The sequence below is a fragment of the Sparus aurata genome, chromosome 11 (assembly GCF_900880675.1).
Source record: "Sparus aurata chromosome 11, fSpaAur1.1, whole genome shotgun sequence".
NCBI classification, from domain to species: domain Eukaryota; kingdom Metazoa; phylum Chordata; class Actinopteri; order Spariformes; family Sparidae; genus Sparus; species Sparus aurata.
The window spans coordinates 7783169-7810369 of NC_044197.1; the positions used below are offsets into that span (position 1 = coordinate 7783169).

The following is a 27201-nucleotide window of genomic DNA, read 5'->3' on the forward strand; positions in this document are numbered from 1 at the left end:
ACGGCCGCTAACAGTGTGTGTAGTGTCATCACACATCAACACAACATCACACACACATGCAGCCTTGTTGAAACCGAGGCTGATACTGTGTGCAAACAAAGGACAGCATCACCAGACTCTGTTTGAAAAGTCCTCGATTTTATTGTATTGACATTTAAAGGAAGACGCGCCGGAAGTAAACCTTTTTGTGGCTTTTGACAGATTTCAGTTCAGAGGGAGAACAGAGATATTGTCAGTCATACACAAAAATGTACATTTTTACTTTATTGTCCCCAAGAAAAATAAAGCCAAAAGCTGCTTTAACACAATTATTTTACAGTTTACTTTTTGAATTAAATCCGACAGAACACGCTGACATTAACAGGACAGGAATGCTGCTTTGCTCCTCATCTCCTCCATAACCACTCGTGGCTTCCGATCTCAATACCCAAAATCACTTGAAGAGGCGTCGAGATGTTGCACACGTGTCCCTCCACGTGCATGCATGCGTTTCCATGCGACACCGTCTTCAGATACCGATATCAGGGAGCAGCCGTTGAGTGGTGAAGAGCAGCTCGGGGATATCCGTTGGCCGCAGTAATCTGGTGGACAAGACCAGCACCTGGAGCGGAGAGCAACACAATCGCTAAGGTGAAAACAGGTCACAGAGTGGAACCCCACACTTAAATAAGTTAAGCAGGCATGAGTGGCAGGGTGAGTAATGTGCAAATTGGCAATCAGCAAGCACATGAATAAGGGGCCTTGGCAGCTGGTTTATTTTCCTTAATTTGATTTAATTACTTCCGCCACGGAGGTTGTGCCGCTGCTTGTTCTTCAGGTGATGTCTCATCTCACAGAATGCTGTGTGGTCGGCCAAAACCTGTCTTTTGAGTGTGAAGCTCTCTTTGTAAAGGTTGTCTTGTGTCAACAATGGACAGAAATTCTGGATTTACCCAATTTTGAGCTGAAAGAATTAGTTGCTATTAATTACTGCTTATGCACATGTCGGGTCGACAGGTGTGAAGGAGAAGAGCGAAGGCCCTACGTTTATTGACAACGTTTCGGTAGTCAGACTTTCATCAGGTTATCTTAGAGACAATGGGGAGGCTGTCTTAAGTAGGCTTGTGGACCCAGTCAGGCCACACTGCAGACAGGCGTCCCTGTTTAATAGCATTTTGAGGGATGTCTGTCTGCAGTGTGGCCTGATATTTTCAAACATGTAAAATGTTACATTGCTGGCTTCATTGATGACTTCTTCTCATCATCCAGACGTACTTTATGTGATCCAGGACAGCTAAGCTTTAGCACCTGATGTTCATTGTGTTATTTTTCAGCCGGAACCCTATTTTACAATATTTTTTCCTTTTAGGTGACTAATGGGGACAATGACTTTTACATTTTTTCCACCATCGAGCGAGACAACGTCAGCCGGCAGTCGTGAAACAGGCTGCAATGTAATCCTGCTGGCAATCGCCCGCATCACTTGCCGCTGACAGACTCCGATTGCTATTTTAAGTGCCTGACAACATCATGGAAAAGATCCTTATAGAGACTGACCTTGTTGTTAAAGAATACAATCCTTTTTGTTTAAGAAGAAACAGCTGCCAACCGCGACTCCATTTTGACAGAAACATTAATTTTATCATTGTCAAAACACACCTCAAACTCAACACAAACAAATAAAAACTCACCAAAACTATCATTGGCCCAAATAAATCCCTAACTCACTGCATTGGATGTGAAAATATTCTGACTCTGCACTCCGTTTTCCCCCCAGCTCCCCTGATATGTTCACGTCGAGCGCAATTGGAGTCTGGCGGCTACGGCGAGAGTGATACCGGCTGTTTCTGCTTTAACAAAAAGGATCTTATTTAAGAAAAACATTTTTTTAAAGCACGTCTGTAGGGATCCTTTCCAACAGGTTGTCATAAACTTTTCAGTGGCTCGCTCAGCACTGGACCAATTTCCCAAATATTCGTGCCCATTAGTCACTTTGACACAAGAACATTGGGAACCGGGATACAGATTGAAAAATACAGAGGAGTGTTCACTCTGAATCACTGATGGATTCTGAAAGCTTTTATGCTGTTGTTACCTTACATTTCGACCCAAAAAAAACCATCCCAAAATAAAAGCTCTATCAATTTACTCATTCAATATACTCAACAGATTCTACTGCTGCCTATTTGGACATGTCCTTGTAGTGCACAGGCATCAGAATCTTGTTTGATTTTCATTCTTATACTCTTCTGCCCAGATTCGTCCTTGTGGTTTTGTTTGTTTCAGGATACAACGATCAGTATCAAAACGGCTTTGCAGGTAGTCCTGGGTAAGGTTATCAGAAAAAACAAACAAAACTAAATGTCAATGTTAAAATGACTTGGGTGCCTCTTCAGACATGAAACCAACATGTAAGATTTCCACTGCCTCTACATAATAAGGTGCAAGTTTGAAAGGGGCTTTAGAATACAGTACATCTGTAACCACTGGGTATTCAAGCTGTCTTTTTGTATGCAAAGAAGCAAACTACTGGCACAAACACTTCCCCTTCCACGTCTACAGGGAGTGAAGGGTTGACACTGAAGATTTCAGCTGGAGTATCACTATCTCAATGAAGGAAGGTGGAATTTGTGCGATGAGACCAAGGACTTATTGATTAAATCTGGTGCGGACGTAGTTATAATTTTATTCTTTGTAACCCCTGCACTTAACCTGAAAGAGAAAAAAAAACTCATATTCACGATATAATTCCAAAAATGCTCTATCATTCTGTATGTTTTGATGCAGATGCACCTCAAGAAAAATCCGAAAGGACTCCTGCCCTCTCCGAGTGCTTTCTAGTTCACATAACAACCCCGGTCCTCTTGTGTTGTATAACAGAGCTGCTCTGTTTCCATGCAGCACTGTTGCTTTAACTCTGGGTCAGCACCCTAAAATTGGCAACAGGCCTGTTTGTAGTGGCAGAGTCAGTCTGTTTCAGAGGAATTCACTTTTGAAAGTAAGACCAAAAACTGCAGTTTGTTTTCAGTGGAGCTGCTCCTCAACGTCTGCTCCACAGCCATCATTTGCTTGGCTGTATACAGTATATCATGTATATACGTGTGAAGGCTCAAGAGTGTGTGCCGAGGCCAGTGTGTGTGGGCCAGCAGGTTATTGTAGAAGCTCGTCTTTATTCTGTTTCCCTGATTACAGATGGGAGGCTTTGATCACTGCGAGGCCTTTCATTGTCTCTGGCCTCCTTCTTGAAGCCTTTTATTAAGACGAGCCCACATCACCCGGCCTGATCTCCCTCCTCTCCTCGCTCTCACACAGAGAAAACACATTCATCTGCATGTTTCACATGTCACTGTGGTCTGCATATGTAATCAGCACTTAAACCACCCAAAAACACAGACAGACACAACAGCTCCTGTCTCCTGTGTGCAGTTACCGTCTGAATGCGTGTCAATATCAGATCCCTAGCCTCTACACCCGATCTGAGTCACCTGCCTGTATGTAGGCCAGCGTTTATTTTTTTTTTTTCACTCGGTCGGAAATCTGTCTGAGGGGAGTCTGATTGTAAACCTGCCGTCTCAATGCGTCAGCGACTGCGTTTCATCTATATCTCTGATTACTGGATGTTTTATGGGCGACACGAGCACAACAGAGGTTCATGAAGTGGATGTTTTTGATTCATATACAAAATCTCTACGTGTATGTGTATTTCTTCCTTTAAATCAAAGCCTGAAGCCCTTTTTCAGCAGATTGTCATTAACGTCAGCCTTACACGTCAGCTTCAAAAAGACCTTTCTGTCTGTGGCCGGAGAAACATTCAGATCTTTAACTTCAAATGGAAACTTTAACCGTGTCTCCGAGTGGTATTATTGTTGGCGCCGCCGTGGCAAAAACAACTGGATATCATTTCCGTTATTGCAACTACCAGCAACAGAGGACAAAATGTGAGTTTAGCCATGCATTTAGACACGAAAGCTGATAAAATGGTGCCAGGACGCCAATCTGGCTGGATAGCCAGTAAGCCCTCATTTTCCTGGGATATTTCGTGCCCGGTAGCAGACGAATAGCAGAGTGAAGGAAAAGGTTAGCGGCAACCAATCTAAAGTTGATGGTGTCATTATTCTATAGCCATTTAACTGTGTAATCAACATAACACTTAGCTCATCTCTGAGCTGAGTTTAGCCTGATGTCGAGTTCGTGTAGAGTCCCAAATTATCCATTAAAGGGAAACTCCACCCATTTCACACATTACAGTGTGTTTACAGGTCTGCATCTAATCTGATAAACTGCCTTCATTGCACTCCTGTAACACTGGTTGACTCATTATGGATGGAAATGATTATCAAAAACAAAACAGCAGAAACACCACCTCTTTTATTCCAATATTAGATTAAATGCATTTTTCTTTGGAGCCCCAGAGGGCTTTACTTTTTCACACAAGACCTGTAGACACACTTTCATGTGTAAAGTTGGTGGAGTGGCCCTTTATTTGCTTTCAGAGGGACCTAAAGCATTAAAGTGCAGATAAGTCTTAAACAGATTCAGTACAATTAATTCTTAATATCCTCTCTTACATCATCCCCAAGGGCCTTTTAGTAAACACCGAATTTATTTGTAGTGGATGACTGAGAGTATTAGATTACACAGCTTTATTAATCCCCAGTGGGGGAATTTGCCAAATCAAATACAGAAAACAAACAATAAAGAGATTTGCAGAATAAAACCAGTAAATAAAACTATAAAAAGCCATCTGGGACATGACGACCAGATAGTCGGTATGGATCCAGACCACATCTAAAAGTGGACAAAGGAGTCGTCGCTGAATGAGCTTATGCGTCTGTTAAAAACACTGAGTGATAGATGGCCTTCAAAATAAAGAACCACATTCAGCTCTTGCTCTCTTTTTCGACACTGACCTCAAGTGATTCTGGGGTAAGGCCAACCACTGAGCGGCCTATTGATCCTGTTTTTATTGTCTGCCGTGATGCTGCTAAAAAGAGCTGAATAGGACTCGACTCACCTGTGTCCCCGGTTTGTGTGTGGCGACGACCTCTTTGATGAGACGCAGCTCTGACGGCGTGACTCCACCCACCAGGAAGAGGAAGAGCACAGGGTTGTCGCTGGGGTGCGGGCGACTCACCTGCAGTTAAGACGGGACATTGTGATTGGTCGGCGTATTTTAAGGCAACCCTGTGGTGTTGATTCTGTTGTTCTTATTATAGAGCAGTCTGTGATAAACAACCCGCTTTGTCCAGGGAACACTTAATCATTTCCTCCGCATGTTGCTAACTGTGTCTATCTGTGTGCCGGCGCTGAGTCACTGCCCAGCTGGACACCTGGGATATTGTGCTGATACTGATGAGAGTGGACTCTGCCAGGACGGCCACCGCTACTCCAAACAATGAGCGATGTCTTTGCACCCTGACACGTGGACATGAAAGCCGGTGCGCACACATACGCTCTCTGATAACACATGCACACACACAAACAACCCGTCCAGCATCACCTGTGTCTGAGAGCTCTCGCAGACCGAGACATGCTGGTGCGCCAAAACCATGATAAACTGTCACTTAAAGATGAATTTTAACAACAAGTCTGCTGTTTCCGCTCAGCATGATTGGCTGCCTGGGGAATAGTAAGTGTTGGGTGGCGAGCTTCGATCGGGGCACATCTGCCGCCTGTGAATGCTAACTGAGAAATCAGAGCTGCAGGGGGCGGACCCGAGGTGAGAGTGGCTGTACACGTGAAGCACCAGCAGGCATGGGTGGAGCGTGTCAAGGATGATTCAACATGTGTTTTGCAAAGAAATATGAGCGCAAATGTCTTCTGGTGTATTCCGCTCATGTTTTATGTTTGGAGGCGGGCGCCTGATTCATCGCATGCACGCCAACTCCATGTGCAAGTAGACCCCGGCACGCAATTATGCACGATCGGCAGACACAGAGCAGCTGGGAGTGTCTGAGCCATGTGTACTGCCACTGGACCGACAGGGAGGATGGGGCTCATGAAAATGTGAGGAGATGAGGTGTGAAATGTGCCTGTGTTTGTGTGTGAGGGAAAGAAACGTTATTCCTTGTCCTGATATCAATATACAGCTAGGCTGTCTCAGAGACGCCACTCACTCAATTTTCATTGATTTAAATTCTTTCAAACATCAAGTCAGTGAGCTGCCTTTGTCTTAGGCGAGGCATTCAATATACAAGGGTGTGGATCTTTTCACAGGCATGGAGACTTTAAACACCTTAGAGAAGCTCATGTGGCAAAAAAAAGCCTGTTGCACCTGTGAGCAACCAACTATAAAATGTAATTTAAACTGAGGGTGAGACTTCGTACCTTGCACTGAAAATCCCTCAGTCAAATTCCTCTTTAATGTTATTTATTGTCCGTTTTGTCTCTTTAATGTCTCTTTAATGACAAATGGATTAGACTCAAAATGCAAATGTAGGGAGGCAGAGAGAGAGTCTGTAACCTTGTACAAAATCATACAAATAAGGACAATTACACTTCAATAATTGTTCAGTAGTAAAGGGGCTCTGTGGAACTTCTGTGTTGTGCTGGAAGCCGGTCATCAGTTTTTGTCTGGGGACTCCATTTCTAAACTAATGTTAGCTACTGTTGCGCTCTGTTAGCAGAGTGGAGAGAGGCTTTGAGATGAGGCATGTAAGAAGTCACTTCTCTTAGACTGTTGCGGAAAATTCATCCCAATCGTCCACAGGCTCGTAAAGGAAACTGAGAACGATGAGGAAAGTCTCATTTTTCACGTCACGTTAATGCATATGATTGTGATACGAAGTGATTAATGCATGTAGTGCTACAGATTGTCACATGGAGCACCTTTAAGGCGGGTGGCATCCAGCGTTAAAGTGCATAACCGTCACCGTACCATAAGACAACTAGAAGAACCCGCCTTGTGTTTGTCTTCCTCTGCGCACCAGTCAATTTGTTGTTCTTGATTAATGGCTAGAACATTTTCAGAGATGTCTCACTGAAGTTGACCTTTGACCTTTTGGATACAAAATGTCATCACTTCATCGTTTTATCCTTGCTCGAGACTGCGCCACACTTGGAATACCTGTTTCAAATGTGAGAAACTTGCTATCATGAGAAAGTCGCTGGAGAGGAAATGCTGGATCAACAGTCCTTATAGCAAATTTGCACCATAAATATGAGATAACCTGTGACTTTAGGACTTAAAACTCTTATCTAGGTGTTGGTGTTAGTCAGATGGAGGAACTGCAGAATCGTATGAAGGTGCAGGAACCAGATCTCTTGAACTCTGTCCAAAGAAAGGCTAAATGTGGGACGTCAGACGGTTAAGGATGACAGTTTAAACACCAGGCTCTCGCTTTGTCATAATCCAGACTACAGGGTCCGGTGTGTTCCACACAGTAGGCTCTGTGGTTATAAATAGAACTTTTATTGGGGTGTTTAACTGCATAAAGGGTGTGCACCGTGCTCCTATGGAAAACTCCGAGTTCAGGTTTATAGGTTTAGTCTGTCGGAGTCTGTGATTCGCGGGCCAAGTCTCTTAATTTGTGTAAAACCAGGCCACGGTTACACAACCAGTCTAATTCCTCCCCCCGCGGGTAATCATCAGTTTAAGCAGGCCCAGATGTGGGATAATCAGAGCGTGGATAGTGATCTGGTCTGTGGTGGATGTACATTACCCGAAAGCCTCAAACTACATGACTGTCGGGGAAAAACATTTGGGTGAAATATTAAGGTCACGCAAAAATTCATGTCTTTGTGTCTCCCTATGACGCCTGCTCTGCAAATCCAACTGAACTTTTCAAAAAGGTAAATTTTGGATTAAAAGGGATTAATAATGAGTGAATCAACTAAACAAATTAAACTGAATTGTCTCTCGGACCTGCTGAAGGAATATAAATCCAACGGAACACTTTCTGGATTTGACGCTGCATCCCCAGTATGTCAAAGGTTTAGATGATCAGCACTGAAGTGTGCTTGTTTAACTACTGGTTTGCGTTTAGTAACCTTTTCAGGCTTATTAAGATAAACTAATGTTCTATACGTTTAGTAGCAGGGTATGCATGCACTAACTGAGCGCGGAGCACATCTTTTTGTTCTGTTCTCACAGTAGTGCCTTTTTTTGAGCAAGTAACTGGTCCTGGGAAAACGTTTGCCCTATTTTTAAACCCTTCTTTTACTCTGTATCCTAAACATCTCAGCCAGTCTGCACCAAACTTGGTATGTGTCATCTTTGGATCACCCAAAATGCACCCATTTGTTCATTGTTTGGTTACCAATGTTATAAAAGCATGGCCTGAAAACAAGCTACAAAGAGCACTTTATAGATGCAGTGCAACATCTAATTGTTTTTCGTGACTGTTTTTCTTGATGTAGTTTGTGTTCTGAAACGTGCTGTCACAACTTCGTAGTTACCATTTTCCTTTTGGTCTCAGCTGATTTGTGTTTGATAAAAGTCTTTGCAAGCATGTGTTAGGGGAACCTACTCTATCCATCTGTTTCAAAAGTCTGCGAATCTGTTAGATCACTGATCGCTTGCCGTAGTTGCTTGTGAAGTTCAGAGGTGTTTGCGTTTTTCCAAGCAGATACAATACGACATAAAGATTTGAATACCAACTTGGAACTAATGTGTGGACTTCTGACTCACATCGGATTGCTGCATAACCTATATTTTAGTTTGCTTTGCTTTTGTTTTGTAATTTACTAAGGTTATCTGGAGCACATGTGGTGCCCAGTCTGTTCTCGGTTACACAAGTCCTGGCTGCAGTCTAACCACCTGCTCTTCTCTACCAACCGCTTCATGAACTGGCCAGTTATACAACACGGTAATGGTGATGTAGCTAACGCCTCAAAATTGTGAGGAATTTAGCAGGTGTGGGCAAAGGAAGGAGAGACGGAGCAGTCGGCAGACACAAAAAGGCCAGCACAGGTGCAAGCACACCTAAAATTCTTTGAGATTTTTTCCTTGTTAGACCTTCTGTTGAGCTGATGAACTGATCTGTTCGGGGGTTAACTGGGAGTTGCAGGTAAGAAAAGCTGTTGGCCCGTGACTGCAGGGTTCAATTTCCAGCTGCCATGCCTCTTGGCTGGATGCCCAATTGAAGTGATCGAAGGTGGAAAGATGGTGGTAGATCAAAGAGGGGTGGAGCGGTGGGTACATCGTTCCACAGCAGTAAAATAAACTGTGCTTTGTAAAGTGGCAGCTGGTGACTCCATGTGGAGACACGTTGCTGTTTGACCTATAAAATGTGATCCTCGCATGAATGGTGCCCGTATTGTGTTCTCTCTCTCAGCTCCTGACCGGAGATGCAGAAATAACAGAATGCGACAATTTTTGCCGCTACTGAGTGTGTGTAATGATGATTAAAAAGGACACACTGAATGTTCAGGCCTTTGATCTGTTGGTCATATCACTGTAAGTAGAGCTGTAAATCAAAAGAGTGGTGGAGAGTTAAAAGCGGTGGGTAAACACGAGCTACATAGCGCTGCTTTTGATGCCTTAATTGGCCTGCTTGGGTAAACAGTGTATATGTGCCGACATGAGAAGCTTACTCGGCAAATTATTAAATCAGGTCAAGCTCAAGCAATGGAAGAAGGCACTTTATTGTCTGCAGCAGGTAGGCTTAAGAGGATGTGATGGAGCTGACCCCATTACATACAAACGGGTTAGTGTGTGTGCGTGATGGTGAGCGATGTCTGACCTTCATGAACATGCTGAAGCCAGTTTTGAGCAGGTCCGTGAGGCCTCCGGACATGTGCTCGATGTCGGGGCATTCAACTCTGTCAGGATGGAACACCTCCTCCAGGATCTGCCGCAGGAAAGGACGATAGGTCGCCTGCAAAACACACCAAATAACACACTTGAACACGACAGTTTTCACCCAGAAACGCCAGCCCTGACAGCACTGCTTTATTTTCATATATATGAGTCAACTGTGACTGAGTATAAATAATCAGTATATGAATATGTGTGTATACAAGTGAGCTGTTAGTGTCTGTGTTTAGTGCTCTGAGTGTCCGCCTTTTAGCCTCTGCGTGTTGTGTTAATGGACGTGGGTGATGGAGACAGTGGAGTTAAAAACAGCTCAGGTCGAGTAAACAAGCGGCTAACTCATGAGTCACTTCAGGAAGAGGAGCTGAAACATTGCTGCAGTTAGGGTGAAAAAATCTGTCTCCACTGTTGGATGTCGCTAAAAATAGAACTTTGGTCTAAAATGAGCGATTGTTTAAGGGGAAAAGTTGCCTGGCACTATGAAAATATCTTTCTGTCAGTGGGAAAATAAAATATTCTATACTATAAATATTTAGACGGCCATGGATATCATTTCTGGGAAGAGATGCTACTTCTAAACTTTAAGCCCCCAGACTGAAATATCTCATTATTACATAATGTATTCTACTGACTAATCCAAGAGTGCCAGCATGTGGGTCACATTTGTGTTCTTTTACGAAATGTCTCATAAACTACTGAATGTATGAGTTTGAAAAGGGCTGTAGTCTGACCTATGAATACTGAGTACACACTTAATAATGCAGTGATGACTACTGTGTCTTGGGTCAGATCATAAACATGTCAGAGGGCGTTGCAGCTGGTGTGATCTCTAGTACTGTTTTTATTTAGTGAGTCAGGAATAAATGCTGTGCACCTCTGTTGTGTATATTGTTGAATGAGTGAACTAAATAATGTATCAAGTTTAGCATGTGACTGATCCTGTACAAGTTTTGTGCTGATTAGCAACTGTTAGCATGCTGACATGCTAAACTGAGATGGCGACTATGGTAAACACGCCTGCTATATGTCACCATGTCAGCACTCCAGGTTCAACATCACACCTGTGTTTACAGAATGTTGGATCAGGATTTGGCCTCCAAACTGTTTGCGATGTCATAAATCATGCTCGATTTTTTTCACTTTGTTTACTCTCTAAGCAGGTGAATGTGAAACAGTCTTCACGCGTCAAACTCTGCACAGACATTCGACAGAGCGAAGCTGGAACATTCAACTTTAGGAACAAAAGATAAACACATTTCCAATCAGACGAGGACTTTAAGTACCTATTACAGAGCTGCTAGCAAGGCTACCGACTTGTGTTTTCCTAGCAACAGAGGACAGTAGGCACGACCATGTTGACGTCTGAGAGGAACGCGCTTGAATACTGAAGGTCAGCAGTTTATTTTTCAGTAAGCACTGAGCTTTATCAAAATGAGCTGTTTGCGTTCGTCCTGATGACAACCAGTAACAGCTCCTCAGGTTCAGTTTTTCAGGTCATATGAAGTATCGACAGTGTTTTTCAATAAAATATTGATGTCCTCGAAGGAGCTGCACTGCAGAACCTCAACTAAAGCTTCATAAAATACCTCCTAATACTCCTGAAAGGCTAACCACGGAAAAAGAAAAACTCTTTAACAGTATCAGGGACGCAGCGTTTTTTCTGCCCGGCTACCCAGAACAGAATGTACCATTTATAGACCTCAAAGCTAGTGGATCAGGAATTCAAGACAGATTTTTATTTTTTTTTTCATGGGAGTGAGGTTCGCTGTCTCCGAGAACAATAAAGACCCAGATAAGGTTTGGCACAATTTTATTTGAGTGCTAATAGACTCAAAATAGAAACCGGCTGTATGTCTTCCAGTTTCTGGATAACTTCCCTCATTTTACAAGACGCAAGTGACACATCGAGGCCGTGCGCCAAAATGTGAGCGAGGTAGGGAGCATAACTCTTCCTTCGGATGTTTTCAAAGGAACATCTGAACGCTCATCAGAGACTGCACCTACCATACTGTTGATTCAGGCATAAACACACTCAGCTACACTCATCAGATGTCCAAATACTGATGCATCCAGGTGTTTTCTGCCTACTGCATCAGTATGTCTCACTCTCAACTGACGTCTCACAGCCTCCCACTCCTCCACTGCCTGAAGAGCGGCCAAATTAGGGCTGGGGAAATCCTGCTGTCCATATTGTATAAAAACACGAATTATATAAACTAATATTTACCTCTACCAACATGACTTTGCAGCACGGGTCAGCCTGCACAAAGTAAGCTGGGCGTAAACACATTAATGATTCACCTCCGACTTAATATCACGCCTGCGCACGCACATACACAACCAGCAGCGACGCGGGCATAAACAATCTGACCCGCAGTCACGCACGATCCATTTTCATCTGCCATCCGAAAAAAACTAAAAGCAATCCCATTAAATCACCGGCGCAAACACCCACACGATGAAAAACAATATTAGAATTAGTCATATGATAATGCCAGTGGTTAAATATTCATCTCTATACACACACACACACACACACGCAGCCTCACATGTGAGTATCAGTTTCCCGGCAGGTTTTCAGGAACGATTTAATGTTCCAAAACAACATGGCGACAGCATCAAAAACATGCACGGAGCCCAGAACACAACAGGCTGGAATGTCCTTGGAGAAAAAAGGAGTTGTCAAACTGATGAAGTTGTACTATGCATCTCATTGAAATCCCTCAGAAACATAGAGCTAAATTCTAATCAGCACGTGCTCCGAACTCTTTCTTCACGAACACAAGATGTGTTCTGTCTCGACAAGGGTACATCGTGTTCTTCTCTGAGGCTAATTTGTTTGTGTACCGTATGAACACCGAAGTACAATGAAATGAACTTTAAACATGGTCAAACACAGTTAAAACACTTGAAATGTATAAATACTTTTGTTTTTTATTGGGTCATTTCACATGAAAAACTATGTAAAAGAAATCTACAAACAGATCTATGTGACAACGAGATACTTGTTATAAACGTTATTGCAGTATCGACCTCGAATTGAACATTTTCAATAAAAAAAAAACACGTATAAATAATTTTATACGTGTGTTCTTCACATTATTCTATATCTGGCAGCTCAATTTACAGTCTATTTAATCCATTAAATGTATTTGTTTAAAAGTGCATTCAATATGTCTACAGTCATGGGTGTGTAATCCCGACCATGTGCCACCATCTCTCTGACTGGATGAGTCACTGGCTTCTAACTCTCACCTCGTGTCATTGCATCACAATTCAAAAGATCTTAATAACAGTTCACATGCTCCGCACATGAACACTGCCACCGTTCGTGTGTCTGTATTCTTTATGTGTTCTTGTATTCTTCCCATAAGGTCAATAGACAGCATCGGACTCCAGCTGTGAAAGGCTCCGTCACTCGGACTTCATTGATGTGTTTTTTCCCCAGGAAATTCTATAGTGTTCAGTTACTCACAGCACGACGTGTACTCAGGAAATGTGCAATTTTCGTGCAGCTGTACAATGAGGGAGTACACATGTGACATTAAGGGTATAGGAGGGCTACTTGTGAATCCGGGGGGACCGGGGTTCTGCATTTCAAGGAGCTTTTCAACGAGAGGACATCATGACCGGCAGGTATTGACTTCTTGGGTGGAGAGGATGCCTGCTGAGAGAAGCTGTCGAAATTACTGATGATTCTCGGGAACATCCAGTAGCTGGAAGATATCACGCTGTTCCCCTTTTTTATATGAAGTCATTTTCATAATGCAGCAGGAGCGAGGACAGACAGTTCTGCCCTGACATAATTACACTGCCGCTCACCAGGCATATGCAGACACCTATCGCTAACAAAGATACTGACGCCTTCTGCCAAAGCTCATATTTTACTTTGCCATTCAGTTGCATTGGGATGGAGTAATGACATTCAGAGTGTCCTGAGAGAGGTTACCCGGGAAAAAACTTGTTCATCATCATCATTCATTCAAGGTAACATTGGCAGCGTTGGGAGGGGTACTTTAAAAATGTATTCGGATACAGTTAAATCCAAGTATCATATGTTTAATATATATATATGATTAATAAAACTTGAAAACTTTCCATTCCTATTGGATAACCTCAATACCAAACACAGAGAAGAGAAAAATCTATAAGATGACTTTTATTTAATCTTTCTAATGTTCTTTAAGAATCTTGTGTATTCGGTTTCTCTCAAGACAAGAGTGATGTTGTGAGGCACTGTCGTGTGCGCATGCTTACAGACTTGTATATCATCTTTATTTTTTAACTGTATCCCCTTTACTGAATGTTTATGTGATCTAATTACATATTTTTTTCCTGTGACTTTTCCGGAATACAGTTACTTTTATTTTTGTGTCCTAATCATATAATCCTGTTACATGTAATCCATTACTGATCGCCTGATCGTGGGTGCTAGGAATAAGGCAGCAGTCGTGTGGCAACCAGCACATACTCAAGGAGGATACTGGTCCTAATCTTTGAGCTAAGCTAAGCTAGCTGGCTGTTAGCTGTAGCTTCATATTAAGCATACAAACAGAACGGTACCAATCTTCTAATATCTCTGCAAAACAGCCAGTACACTTACATGTGTGCCCTAAATTGCTTTGCCTTTAACAATTACTGTGCTGAATTCAAAATGCAATAAAGTGAAATGGTGGATGAAATAACTCCTGCTGAACACAAGAGCTCCAGCTCCTTCAACACAAAGAGGCTTTGTAGCTCACAGCTTTATGATTGGGTCAGTGAGTTACGTTTGAGAAGTCGAAAAATAAAAGCCTCAATCAACACAGTTTAAAGAGGTCCATGAGACAAAAGCAATAAGAGATCAACAGAGTAGGACATATATGTTTTTTAAGCCCCTGCAGAACATCCAGTGCCATGAATACTTCTTTGATTGTCACGTCCATGTATTAGGCTCAGAAAGTCATCATGACCCTGAAGGAAAAAAAAAGGGATTTGAACTTTCCTCGACTAACCTTTCCTCCTGCTGACATAATTCTCTGAACGAGCTACCCAATCACAGTGAAGGACGGCGACAATGAAGCTGCACTGTTGACAGTCAAAGAAAAGGTAAGAGCCTTTCATGGGGACAAAGCTTGCAGATGCACACACAAAGAGGCCCCTTCTGAGTTACATAAGCTGTAAGATGCAGACAGTTTATGAAGAAGCTTTTGCAGTGAATGGTGTGACGCAAGCTGGAGAGGCACTAAAGCTTTCGAAGGCCAAAAGGTCGCCCCTGCTCAATCTAGACCTGTATATCTGCTGCAGCAAGAGTGCAAATACAGGTAAATAAAACATGAGAGACCCCGGCTGACTGTGATGAACAATGTTAACTTAATGTTCTGCCTTTCTTAGGTGTGCTGGGGAATGTGTGCGACGGATAGACAAAGAGCTATTACAAGCCATCCTGTAACACAGAGTGTGTGTGCGTGTTTCGATGTTGACAGTGTGTGTAGACCTGGTGAACTCCATCACTGGCCGTGTAGACGGAGCGCAGCTGCTTCAGGTGGTCTCTGGTGTGACTCAAACCTCGGAGGGTGTCGAACATCTCCTCCACAGCAGAGTGGGCTCGCTCCGTGGTCAGCTCCTCTGCGTTTGCACAACCTAACACACAAAAAGGACACGCATACAATTATTAAATGAGACGAAAGGTAAAGAATCATGCAGACACAAGTGTTTCGGATCAGGGTCAAAAACCCAGGTTCCTTTAAAGAACGCTAAACATGCATAAAAACATTTACATCTGCGAAAAAAGAAACGCTTCGAAGATGCAACATGTTGCTTTTTGTGGGTAATTTTCCCAGCTGGGTATACACTGAAACCAATTATCAAGGTAACACATGGCAACGAGCGGACAAGAGCTCCTTTATGCAGGCAGAAAAACGCTGCTGTCTAATCAAAAGCTAATGTTCCCTCCTTTCTTAAGAAGTGCGTGGGGAAGCATAGACCTGCTGTGAAAAATACCCAAAGTGACAGAGCACAAGATAGAACCAGTGAAACAGAGAGGCTGAGGCAGACACGAGAGTGGTGGGGAGTTGCGGGGAAAAGAGCGTACGAATCTGAAAGTGAAGTAAACAGGATGAGGAAAGAGATCATGGAGGACCGAGAGAAGATGGGAGCCAAGTTTACAGCCGCTGTTGGCGAAGTGGGTCGACTGGCACCTGCACTTCCCCCTGGCGCTGCTCAGGAATGTGGCTGCCTCATGTTTACTAGACGGTCAGCTGTGCTATAAAAGATATAAAAGCACACCTGAAAGCTGCATCAGCACAGAGAGGCTCTGAACAACTAACAGAGGAACTGATGACTCCCCCGTCAGTGCCGCAGTTAAGCTAATTTACTTAACATGTGTGGGTTTGTTTGTTTTTTTCCACAGAGATGTAGAATATCTTCTCGGCTAATCTCAAAAGAATCATTCCACCATTTCATCACCATGACATCCTTTTGATCAGGTGGTGTTGCGTGAAAAGATCACATCATGTAAAGTGCAAATCAGGCTAGAATTGTACCAAGTTTTATGTCAAACCATCCTATATTTGTCGAGGCATTGCATTCAAAGTCAAGATAATCTTGGCGCTAAAGGATAAGCAAGGGGATCGCAAAAGTCAACAAGATTCATCCTCTGGAGACCATGAAAATCTGAAAAAAACTAAAAAAAACCCAAAACAATGTTACAATGACAATATGACCATCTAATAGCTGTTGAGCTATTTCAGTTCAAACCAAATCAGTTGACCCTATGGTAGATAAAACATGAAGTGCCCTTTCCAGTGAACAAATCATGCTGACATGCCCTCTAATCACCGCTTTCTGCGTGCTGGTGCTCAACGACCCGTACCCTTTTCTTCTCATCCTTGCCCCACAAACATCCCGAGTCCACCACTCGACAACACCGTACTAACAAACTGGGACTTGCTCATTGCACATCAAGACAGAAAATAGTGCAGTAAATGGGTTAAGCTATTCTGTGCTTTCATCCAAACAAGATGGGATGGGTGCGCGCTGCCCTGCAGGAGGCTCGGCGAATCCATCAGGATCAAATCTGGGCTCAGCGTCTTTCCCAACAACACTTCAACAAGTGGACAGGGGGAGGTGGGACTGAACCTGTGATCAGCGACTGACCTGCTCTAAATCCGTATGCTTTGCTCTGAGAAAAGCGCAGCTAGAACCACCGGGCCTTCCAGCTTTGATTAGACTAATTAGGCTCGACTCAGAAGGTTATGCATGACTTCTGCCACCACAGGGTCACCATCAAACCCCGGAAAACTCAATTAAAGCTCTTGCTTGGAGATTATATAACGACGTATGAGCTCACATATTGCAGCCCTAGCCCTAGCTTGGAAATGAAAGCAAAGATGGATACATGTATGTGAGTGATATACGAGTGCTGTAAAGATCTTACACTGAGAGAACATGTGGTAAAAATCTCCCTTGTATGTACACTTGAAACACTGAATTTGTCTTTAACGCAGGTTAGATTAATGGGATGTAAGAAAAGCTATGTCACTCCAACCCTCTCCCCTTCTCGCTGTAAAGACAAGATATAACTTTCATACGTCTGACCACTGGCCTTTGCTTCATTTTGTTTGGCACATCGTATACGTTGAGGAATACATCACTGTCGGCACAGTTAGATAACATACACCGCACAGCTCGACTTTGTCAGGCTTTAATCTCTGTTATTTGTTCCTTTTTCCTTTTTCTTCCCATATACATGATATCGAATTTAGCACGGCGGGTCTTTGTTTTGAGTTGCTGTCTTGAGGAATGTAAAGCGTCTGGCCCTGTGGTTGGCTCTCCCGCGCTGCCCTGGCTGAGAGGTAAACTGTTAGGAGAAACAGCAGGGCTTTTTGACTGAGCACGGCGTGAAGACTCAGCCAGATGAGGGTCTTATCTTTCCAGACGCCCGCAGAGGACAAAGGCAAAACAAACTGCGTCTGATGTTTGTGTCTGAGCAGGTCTTAATGTCAAAAAATGCCAGAAAACGGTAAACAGCACATACAAATATGCTCTAAATTTCAGTTAAATGATTTGACCCACTCCTGCAGAGCAGAGGGAATGGGAGCAGGCCGGATATATTATAAGGGCTCTGAAGGAGGATGTGTGTAAATCTGTACGAGTGCTTGCGTGTCTGCCGTGAGAGGGCTGGTTGACTTGCTGCCAAAGCATACAGTGCAGGCCCACGGCTAGACTGCTGGATGCAGGGCCTCCTACCCTCCTCTGAGGCAATCTGTGGTTTAGATGTTGATCGTGGCGCTGCAGATCCCCGAGCAGGAGCAGGACCAGGTGTGGATCCGGGAACATCCAGCTTTGGCTGTGAGGACGAACACCTGCATCTTCGTTTATCTCGGGCGATGCTGCTTTGCCTCCAACCGTAACAACACCACACCAGATCCACGACACCACGCCATGTCTGATGTCTCTCACGCAAACCTGTGAGCTGATGTCCTGGTATTGGGAAACGCTTTCTAAATAATCACTTGGATGATTGAGCATCATTCCTTATTTATATATGAGTACACCTTTTGTAAAACTTCAGGGAAATGATGAGTAAATACATGTCATTACAGTCCAAGTGCCATCCCTGTCTATACACATTTACTTCCCGAAACAACCGAGTTTGCCAGCCAACAGCCTGTCTCGAAAATTGCATGGTCATTTCTGAGACTGACTCATCACTGTGCTGCTAAGAGACGGTTTAGTGAGAGTGAGAAAGCAGAGAGAAAATGTAGTTTAGGGTTGTTACGGTGAGCAATAAGAGGCAGGAAATGCTTGATTGAAGCCTTCTTTAATTAGATTCAACAGAGCCGGAGGTGAGCGGTGGTTACTAAGAGGGGTGTGAGTGCAAACTGTGACGCTCAGAAGGTGGAAGCTACCAACCAGAATGCCCAGAGGAATGTATCGCTAATGAACGGCGCCGCATGGGGATTAAGTCAAATAACAAAATGAAGAACTGCAGAGAGAGAGAGAGAGAGAGAGAAAGAGAGAGACGTCAAAGAAGAGTCATCCATTTAAATCCTGTGACAGTAAAAACTTTTACTGTTCACCCTTTAAGTGATGCTACAAAAACAAGGTCGATCTTGCTTCTGGTCTCACTTTTGTATAGATTATGGCTAGTCAAGTAATAATTAGAACTTTATTTATATAGCACCTTTCAAAAGCATGTTACAAGGTTCTGTACAACAGAAATAAAAACAGAAATGAAAACATACCAAATACAGTTGCCTGACAACAACAACAGAAAACATAATAAAACCGCCAAAAAATAAAACTGGAAATAAAAATTTGAATTTAAAATCACACATCCTCAACAAGGTAATCATGCAACGATAATAAAACAAAATTAAAAGAAGGCCAATCGATAAAAGTGAGTCTTCAGAAGAGATTTAAAAGAAGTCACTGAGGTAGCCTGCCTGAGATCGCCGGGAAGGGAGTTCCACAGCTGTGGAGCACAGACAGCGAAGGTCCGGTCACCTTTTGTAATGAGACGGGACCTCGGTACCATAAGTAAAGCTGTGCCGGCAGATCTCAGGCAGCGTTCAGGCTCGTAGGGTAAAAGCAGGTCACGGATATAGGCAGGGAACCTGACCATTCAGGGCTTTAAAAACAAGTAGTAAAATCTTAAAATCAATTCTAAAACTCACAGGCAGCCAGTGGACAGCAGCAAGGGTTGGAGAGATGTGGTCACTTCTCTTTGTACCTGTTTAAAGCCTGGCAGTAGCATTCTGAATAAGATGCAATCTGCGGATGTTTCCCTTGCTGATCCCAGAGTACAGGGCATTACAGTAATCTAGTCTTGAAGAGAGAAAAGCATGGACAAGTGAGCCTTCGATCAAAACACAGCACAGGGTTGGAATGTGTATTAAGTATAAACCTAGCTCAGTCTTCACACAGCTTGAGAATAAGAACAGCCACATCAGAATGTGTTTGTTGATTTCAGCTAAGCATTTAACACAATCTCACCCATGAAGCCCGATGAAAAAAAATAAACACCCTGCAGGTGGATATTGGACTTCCTCACAAACAGACCCCAGATAGTTTGGATTGGCAGTTACACCTCCTCTACTTTAGTGCTCAACACACGGCCTGTGCACAGCCCAGAACATCATCTGTGCTCATCAGTGAGCAGTCTGCGCAGAGCCCGACAGATGTCTGACAAGCAATACAGAAGTAACTGCTGACATACCACCAGATACATTTTTATTACCTGTTTTTTTTGTGATCGTGGCCACAGGTGCTTGTTATGGTAAACAAATTCAATGAAATTATCCACAAACCGAACCCAGAATGCACTACTCCGTCTCTCAGTACTTTCCCTCTGTAGACCCTCAGCCCTCAGCCCACTCCTTCCAAATTGCAAGTCATTAAAATTATTCCAAACTTTATTCTCAAAAAACATCTGGGCAATGTAGGTTTTAGCAAATGTTACTCAAGCGTGTGTAAATGGTGCATTTGGTTCGGAACTATTTTCAACCGTGGATGAATAAACATTAGGTGTGTGCGGAGTATTTACGGCAGCAGGATGGTATGTGGGACCGACTCAAATGCTACTGCTGAGAAAAGGAACATGTCCTCCTGAGCAGTGATGTGGCTCACTGAGGTGTTTTTAATAGTTTTTGGACAGATATGAAACTCTGAACCTGTTTACTTGTTTAACTTTCTCAGCCTTTGTTTTGATGTTGCTGACATCAATTTCAGCACAAGCATATAAAAAATAAAAAAAAGATAAATCAAATAAATGTGAAGCTTGCAAAGGCATTTGTGTCCATTAACAGAGTCACACTGTTGACGGGAAATGCTTACAAAAAATACGGCCTTAAATAAAGCAGGGAACATTAAATCAGAAAAACACGGTCTGTTTCCTCAAGCACCCTTGAAAGACTGCAACAACTCACCATCTACTCCTGACACCACAATCAAAACTAATCGCTCTGTACTTATCAGTGGAATGTAGACAATGAGACTACTTATAAATATCCCGGCTTATTTTGAAACCTGATCAAAAATTCTATTCTGGTCGGAGAAAAGAATGAGAGTACGTGATTTTCAGAGGGGAGAGCGAGGGAGAGACAGAGAGGGGATTTTCACAAGGAGGTTATATCAGACGAGGTGATCCTGTGTGGAATGCTAGGCAGGAAAATCTCTCCGCTACTGTATCTCAGGATGAAAGAAGAGACACAGAGCTGGTGGGCTTGGAAAAACTACGAGCTCGTCATGCCCACCTTCTCCTTACGTGATGCTAGCTGTTACCGCGGCAACCATGTCATTTCTAGGTCAGGAGGAAGTCGTTCCCACGTGGTCCTATCATGAGACTGACACACGGAAAGTACAGGTACAGGAGGAATTGTGCACTGATATGGTCATAAGAAGCTACAAAGCTTATTAAGCTGTGGCTATTCTTCTGAGCCTTGAGAACTTAACCACATTTACCACAAGTGAATGGAACAATTTAAAAAACAAACATAGTATACAAACTAGGGCTGTCAAACGATTCATTTTTTTAATCGCGGTTAATCGCATTTTGTCCATAGTTAACTCGCGATTAATCGCAATTTTTTTGGCACATTTCTTTCTGTTCTAAATGTACCTTAATGTATTTTTTTCATGTTCTTAATACTTTTAACAACATAAGAAAGGGCAAAAATGCTTGCTTTATGAAAATGTTTATTCAACACTTCAAATCATGCAGGAAAATGAAAGGCTCAAAAAATATCCCCTCACACTAAATGGGATCAAAACATGGTGATGTCAGCTTTTGGCGAGGGGGCGGTGGGCTCTCTGCATCTGCATGTGTTTGGCTTGCAAATGATATCTGAGACTCGACGTACTTCAATGGTACTCATTTCATGTCGACAGTACGTGCAGATAACTTTTGTCCTATTGACCGAACCATCTGGCAGTGTTTTGAAAGTGAATTTGCCGTTCGTAAGTCCTTTCTCCATTTCCTTTCACTTTCGCTTTTCAGTCTACCGTGTTTTTCCCGAACGCCAGCCTTGCTTCTTGTTCTTCTGATTCCCTTTCTTATTCTTCTGCCACCCCCTGGATCAAGACTACAGGTGCCACCGACGGCCATAAATCAAACAATGCGTGTTTCTTTTTTTTTTTAATACCGAGCGTTAAAAAAATTAACGGCGTTAAGAGGATGTTGCGTTATTAACGCGTTATTAAGTTAACTTTGACAGCCCTAATACAAACACAACTACTTCTACTAATATATTTAGCTCCTGTCCCTTTAAAGACCTCCTTCCCTAAAACCCAGTCTGATCTGATTGGTCTGCTCACACACGCCCGAGCCAGCACAACTTACAACAACAGAACAGCTGTGCTAAATCAATTCTTATGTGTCAAATTAGCCACAGGGCATAACTTTAGCAAATGTGTGACATGATGACAAAGTGTGATGTCATGAGGCAAGAGCATTAAAGGCGGGACTACTGACAAGTCGTTTCAAGAGCAGCGTTTTCTGTGTGAGAGAGCAGCTTCTGTGTGGACTACATGCACAAGATCCTCTATACAACACTGGACAAAAGGAAAAAAAAACCTAAAATGCATGATAGGTCTCCTTTAAGAAGAAAAAGAGGTGCTTAAACAGCTCCTTCTCAAAGAATGCTTATAACACCCTTCAACATCTTCACTGATGGCCAATGACGGCCAGTGATGAAGGCCAACTAGAGGGGACACCGCTCGACGCTCACTACGGGCAAATGGCAGCCGACAGTTAGTTGGCTGTGGCAGCGCCGCACAAGTTGGGTCCCACAGTTGTCTGAATTCCGGCATTAAGCCTTAATCCCCTCCAGAGTGGCCTGTTTGAGAGAAAACACGAGACCTGTTAATCTGGGCTGCTTTATACACTCTTTAGGAAGTGCATAACCATACCGATTTACACAAGGTCAAACACAGACCTCAGGGCCTCTAATACCGTTTTTAAACAGAATCAGCACATATATACCATGTTTTTAAACACAGGTAAACCTGCTTAAAACAGGTGACTGACTGATTAGAGCTCATAGTGGAAATACTTAGTAGGAAGAATAAGCAATGCTCATAAGCAAACAAATGGATGGAGATGTAATTTCATGCCAATCTCCTTAACTTCGATGAGTGTCATAGCAACGCACCAGAAAACGGGGTTAAAATGACTCCAGTGACATTTTTTATCACCGCTGATTACAGCAGATGCTGATAAATTTCCATGACTACTGCAGAGTAATTTCACCTCAGAATGATGCTGAGTGAAGCCTTTCTGGGGTTTAACAGTCACTTTAAACCTCCTTCAGTGATATGACACTTCTCCGAGCCCCACAGGGGAACGCAGTGTGGCACCAAGTGTGGATGTGTTTTTCATTAGAGAATGAAGGGCACACACAGGCAACATACAGTAGCCACAGTATCCTAAGCTTTCCCTGCTGCAGGAGTATGTGTACTCACAGTGGATGTTATTAATCACATGCTGAGGAGGGTGCGGTCGCACCCGCGCCACTTACCGAGAAAACCTTTCATGGTTAGAGTGGACCCCAGGCGGCATAGCTGTGGAGAAGAGAGGGATCTGCATGTCAAACACTACCTCCTGAGTGCTTTCATGTCAGCTGGGTGGTTGTGTTAGTGGATGGGCATGTGGGCTGCACAGTGGCCGGGCAACAAGGCCCTCAGATGTTGTCCTGTCTGACAAGCAGGCGTGAGGACATCAAACAGCAACCGTGTAGGACTCACCCAGTGAGGGGGAAACACCTTGGTGCCGCCAAAGGGAATCCTGCCTGTGGGTGGGTACGACATATGGCTAACAAGAATGAGGGTAGATGTGTGATTTGCCATAGAAGGATCAGGGGGTCTGCATGTGTATTTATATATGTGTGTAAAATAGAAGGCGGGGACGATGGCTTAAATCACAGGGTAATGATCTGCTCAATTAGAGAGTGGCAGCCTCTAATTTCCCTGTCTGACTTAAGGTCTTTCAAAGCAGATTACACACACACACACACACACACACACACGCAGCCATTTGTGTTAAGAAAACTGACGCAGATTTCAATACTTTTCCAAATATTAGATAATTTTAAAGATTACTCATCACCAGAAGGAAGCAGCAGGCTGAGACAAACTTTTAACTAAATTCAATGCTAAAGGCCTTTCATACCATTTCTAAGGGTTATTAGTCATTGAGGGGTCACAGTTTTGCAGATTTCATTCAAACACTTCTTCCAGACAATAGCTGATTCACGACTGCAGAAATGAAAACCTTCATCGCTGTAAAAGAAACTCCTGATGCGTGCACTGATGCTGACCCAGGGCTCGCTCTTTGATATTGTTCCTCATGATTTGTGTTTCACCTCACTGTCGTCTACTATTAGTTGCACTATCAGACTCGCTGCATTTCACTTTGATCCTCTGTAATTACAGTGCCCTGAGTGTGTTTTATTGTGTGTGAACGGTGGTGTGTATCACAATCATGGCAGTTGCAGTGTATCAAGCATGGTTTCAAGTTATATCAGTGAGATCTGGCGAGGTGCAGAGAATGCCACCGACTCCAGACGAAGACAAAATTACAACTCTGCACGCAATGCAACATGAGTCCCCTCCTTCCCATAGGATGTCGAGGGGGGAGTAGGAGAGAGCAGTGTGAGTGTGTAACAGTGTGTATGATGGTGAAATCTTAAACAAACCCCTTTTCCTCATCAGTACTACTGAGGCTGTCTGCCTGACTGGTACGTTCGCTCTCCTGTCTAATAAATTTCCATCTAGTTACATAACTGAAACCCAGAGGAACCCCAGGTGTTTATCCACATCTGCAAATTATTCTGCAGAGGATTGATTGGATACACTACACAAGTCATGCATACAAATTTATTCTTACAATGTGTGTACACATATTAAAAATGATGGTCTGAATGATGCTCGGGGCAGGTTTGTGAGAAAAACATGGCACTTAGAGTCCCTTTGTGTGCTGGTGATATTAGTGAAAAACAAGGGTAGGAGTCTGCAGCCATGCTAGCAGCTATGTAAGGCTGTCCTCGGTAGTTACGACCCAATATGAGTAGAGACTGCTCGATCTGGTAGGTACAGAGACACAACTTGGAGAAACCACACACATAACTATGGTAGTTTATGATTAAGAGCACATCTGCTAAGGATTATCTTGGCGGTGCGTGACTGCCTGTCGTAGAATAGCATTTTTTCAGCTCAGTTCGATTCAATTATTGACAGGGCAACCTTCAAGTAATTTCATTTTGGATGATGCACAATAAAAGCAACATGAATATCAAAACATATGCTAAAATGTGCTAAAATGTGCAGCATGTGGTTTGTTAAAATGCTGTCCTGCTGTCCAAGATGGCGTGCTTGCTAATGCGCTACTCAGATCAGGCAGCTGCTCAAATCAGGAATCAGGCTAACATTGTCTAATTAGCTCAGGCTCGAGTTCAGGCTTGGTTTAATATCTTGCGTCCATTCACACAAAGTATGTGACAGTTTTGCATCAACAGTAGTTCTGAACCAAAGACCTGGACAAATCAAAGGTTGGAATGGATGATTGTGCGACATGAAGCACGAAAGCATCACCGAAGTCATTGTAAATCAGGGCGGACATGAATAACCATCATGGCAACCATCCAATAGTCAAAGTCAAGAGTCACTATGACTCATCATCTGGGGACCATGAACGCCTACATAGCCACACCTTTTGGCTGTACCAGCTATCATTCTGATGTAGAGGGAAAAAAGCTCAGGCTTATAACAGCACAAGGCCCAGGATGCAGCGACAGAGCACCGACATAACACTCCCAGAGGGACCCTGTTGGAGCCCTGCTGTCAAAATGGTTAAATCCCTGCAAAAGAAAAGATAAGAGCTGCTAGCTTGCTTTGGTTTGTTCTGTTAGAGAGCGGTGAAACTGGGCAAATGCAGTTAAGTTGCGGGACGGCAAACTGAACCAATCAGATGAAAGATGCTGGAGAGCAAGGATGCCCAAAGTCGGGCCTGCGGGCCAAAGCTGAAAAATTTGGCCCGCCAGATGTTTCTAGCAAATGAAAATAACAACACCTGTGCTGTTTTATTTTTGCTGAAGTAAAAATGCTACTCAAGTATTCAGATGTCTAAATTATAATTATTTTTCATACTACTGTGGAGTAGGACTACTATGGAGGCTCATCACCAAGTGCAACAATTTTGACATTATGCAGAGTAATTTCATCCATTGTTAATATAAAGATATTGATTAGAGCAGCCAAAAAGAAGCACCATCATGAAGTACTTTAAATACAGTGTAACATGCAACTAAAATGTGATACAAGTGATATAATGGTAGGAAGAAATCTGCACAAAATCTGAAAGTGTAGCATGCGCTAAATAATGCTCTCTGAAGTGTATAGGACAAATGTTTTGCAGTTAAGGGGCTAAAGTTCCTTTAAGCTCTGAAAAAGTGTATGTGCTCCTGTGTACTTAGGGTGTCTGAGATCATTTAGTGTGTCACAAGGTGCTTATGTTGCCAGTCTGCAGGATTTATGCTGCTGTGGTTGAGAGCCTGGTCGACATGGCAACCTAAAACCTTCACATCCGCTTACAATACTGTTTGCATTGAATAAGCACAATATAGCTCATAAAATCTCGGGGTCTCTCTCTTTTTGTGTGTCTGTGTGTGTTAAAGTGTGTCAGTACGTGGTCTACCTGTGCATATATACACACACACATGCATGTGTGTATGAGCATCTGGCATGTTTTGCATTACCCGCAGTGTGAAATCAGAGAGTTTTAATTAAGAGTGAACGTCCAGGGAGATTTCATTACCTTTTTGGAGCCAAGGTATTTTATCATGCGATTGGCTGGAAATGAAAACGTTATGTAATGAAAGAAAAAAAAGGGGAAAAAAAGATAACACCTTTTTACACAGCAGCTGTTACGTAAGTATAGAAGAATTAAATGAGACCACTAAATGTGAGCTCGTCTTCAAAACCGAGACTTCAAGAAAAACTCCATCCAGACTCCAGATTGAACCTCCATCTCTTTACATTTACTTCTAAAGGAAATGTGTCACATATTAAGTGTCGAAAATGCAATTAATTACAGACACAAACCCACGGTGATCTGAGCTGATTAGAGAAAAACACTGCAGGAAATAAAAACTTTTTTTGTTTTGCATTTTAATCTACCTGATCAAATAATCTAATTATTTAAAACATACGTGTGGTAAATATCCAGCATCCATGCACTCGGGAGAAACACCTCTCCCCAGTAGGTCAGGCACTGAACCCAGCTGAACCTGCACTGCGTTGATCCCCAGTCACATCTGCATGTATGTGAAAGAATGTCATTAGCACCGTGATGACTGAGTGTGTGCATGTGCCGGGCCAGGATGGACAGAGTGTTTTTTAATTTGGCAAAAAATGCTGCGCTTGTCTGCGCACGCATGATTAGGCGGCGTGCACACTCTCCACACAAGTGCTAATGTGTGCGTCTGTGTGTG

At 43.1% G+C, this 27201-nt stretch overlaps 1 protein-coding gene across 1 annotated transcript in view; it reads right to left on the reverse strand.

Moving 5' to 3' along the window:
- Positions 1-117: 117 nt before the first annotated feature.
- scfd2 (sec1 family domain containing 2) overlaps positions 118-27201 on the reverse strand; it is a 97471-nt gene continuing 70387 nt past the window's right edge. The window contains exons 6-9 of the mRNA XM_030432861.1: positions 15210-15355; positions 9663-9797; positions 4994-5113; positions 118-601 (exon numbers count right to left, since the gene is read on the reverse strand). Of these exons, the coding sequence (XP_030288721.1) occupies positions 509-601; positions 4994-5113; positions 9663-9797; positions 15210-15355 (494 nt within the window). The 3' untranslated portion in view covers positions 118-508. The remainder of the gene's footprint in view (positions 602-4993; positions 5114-9662; positions 9798-15209; positions 15356-27201) is intronic.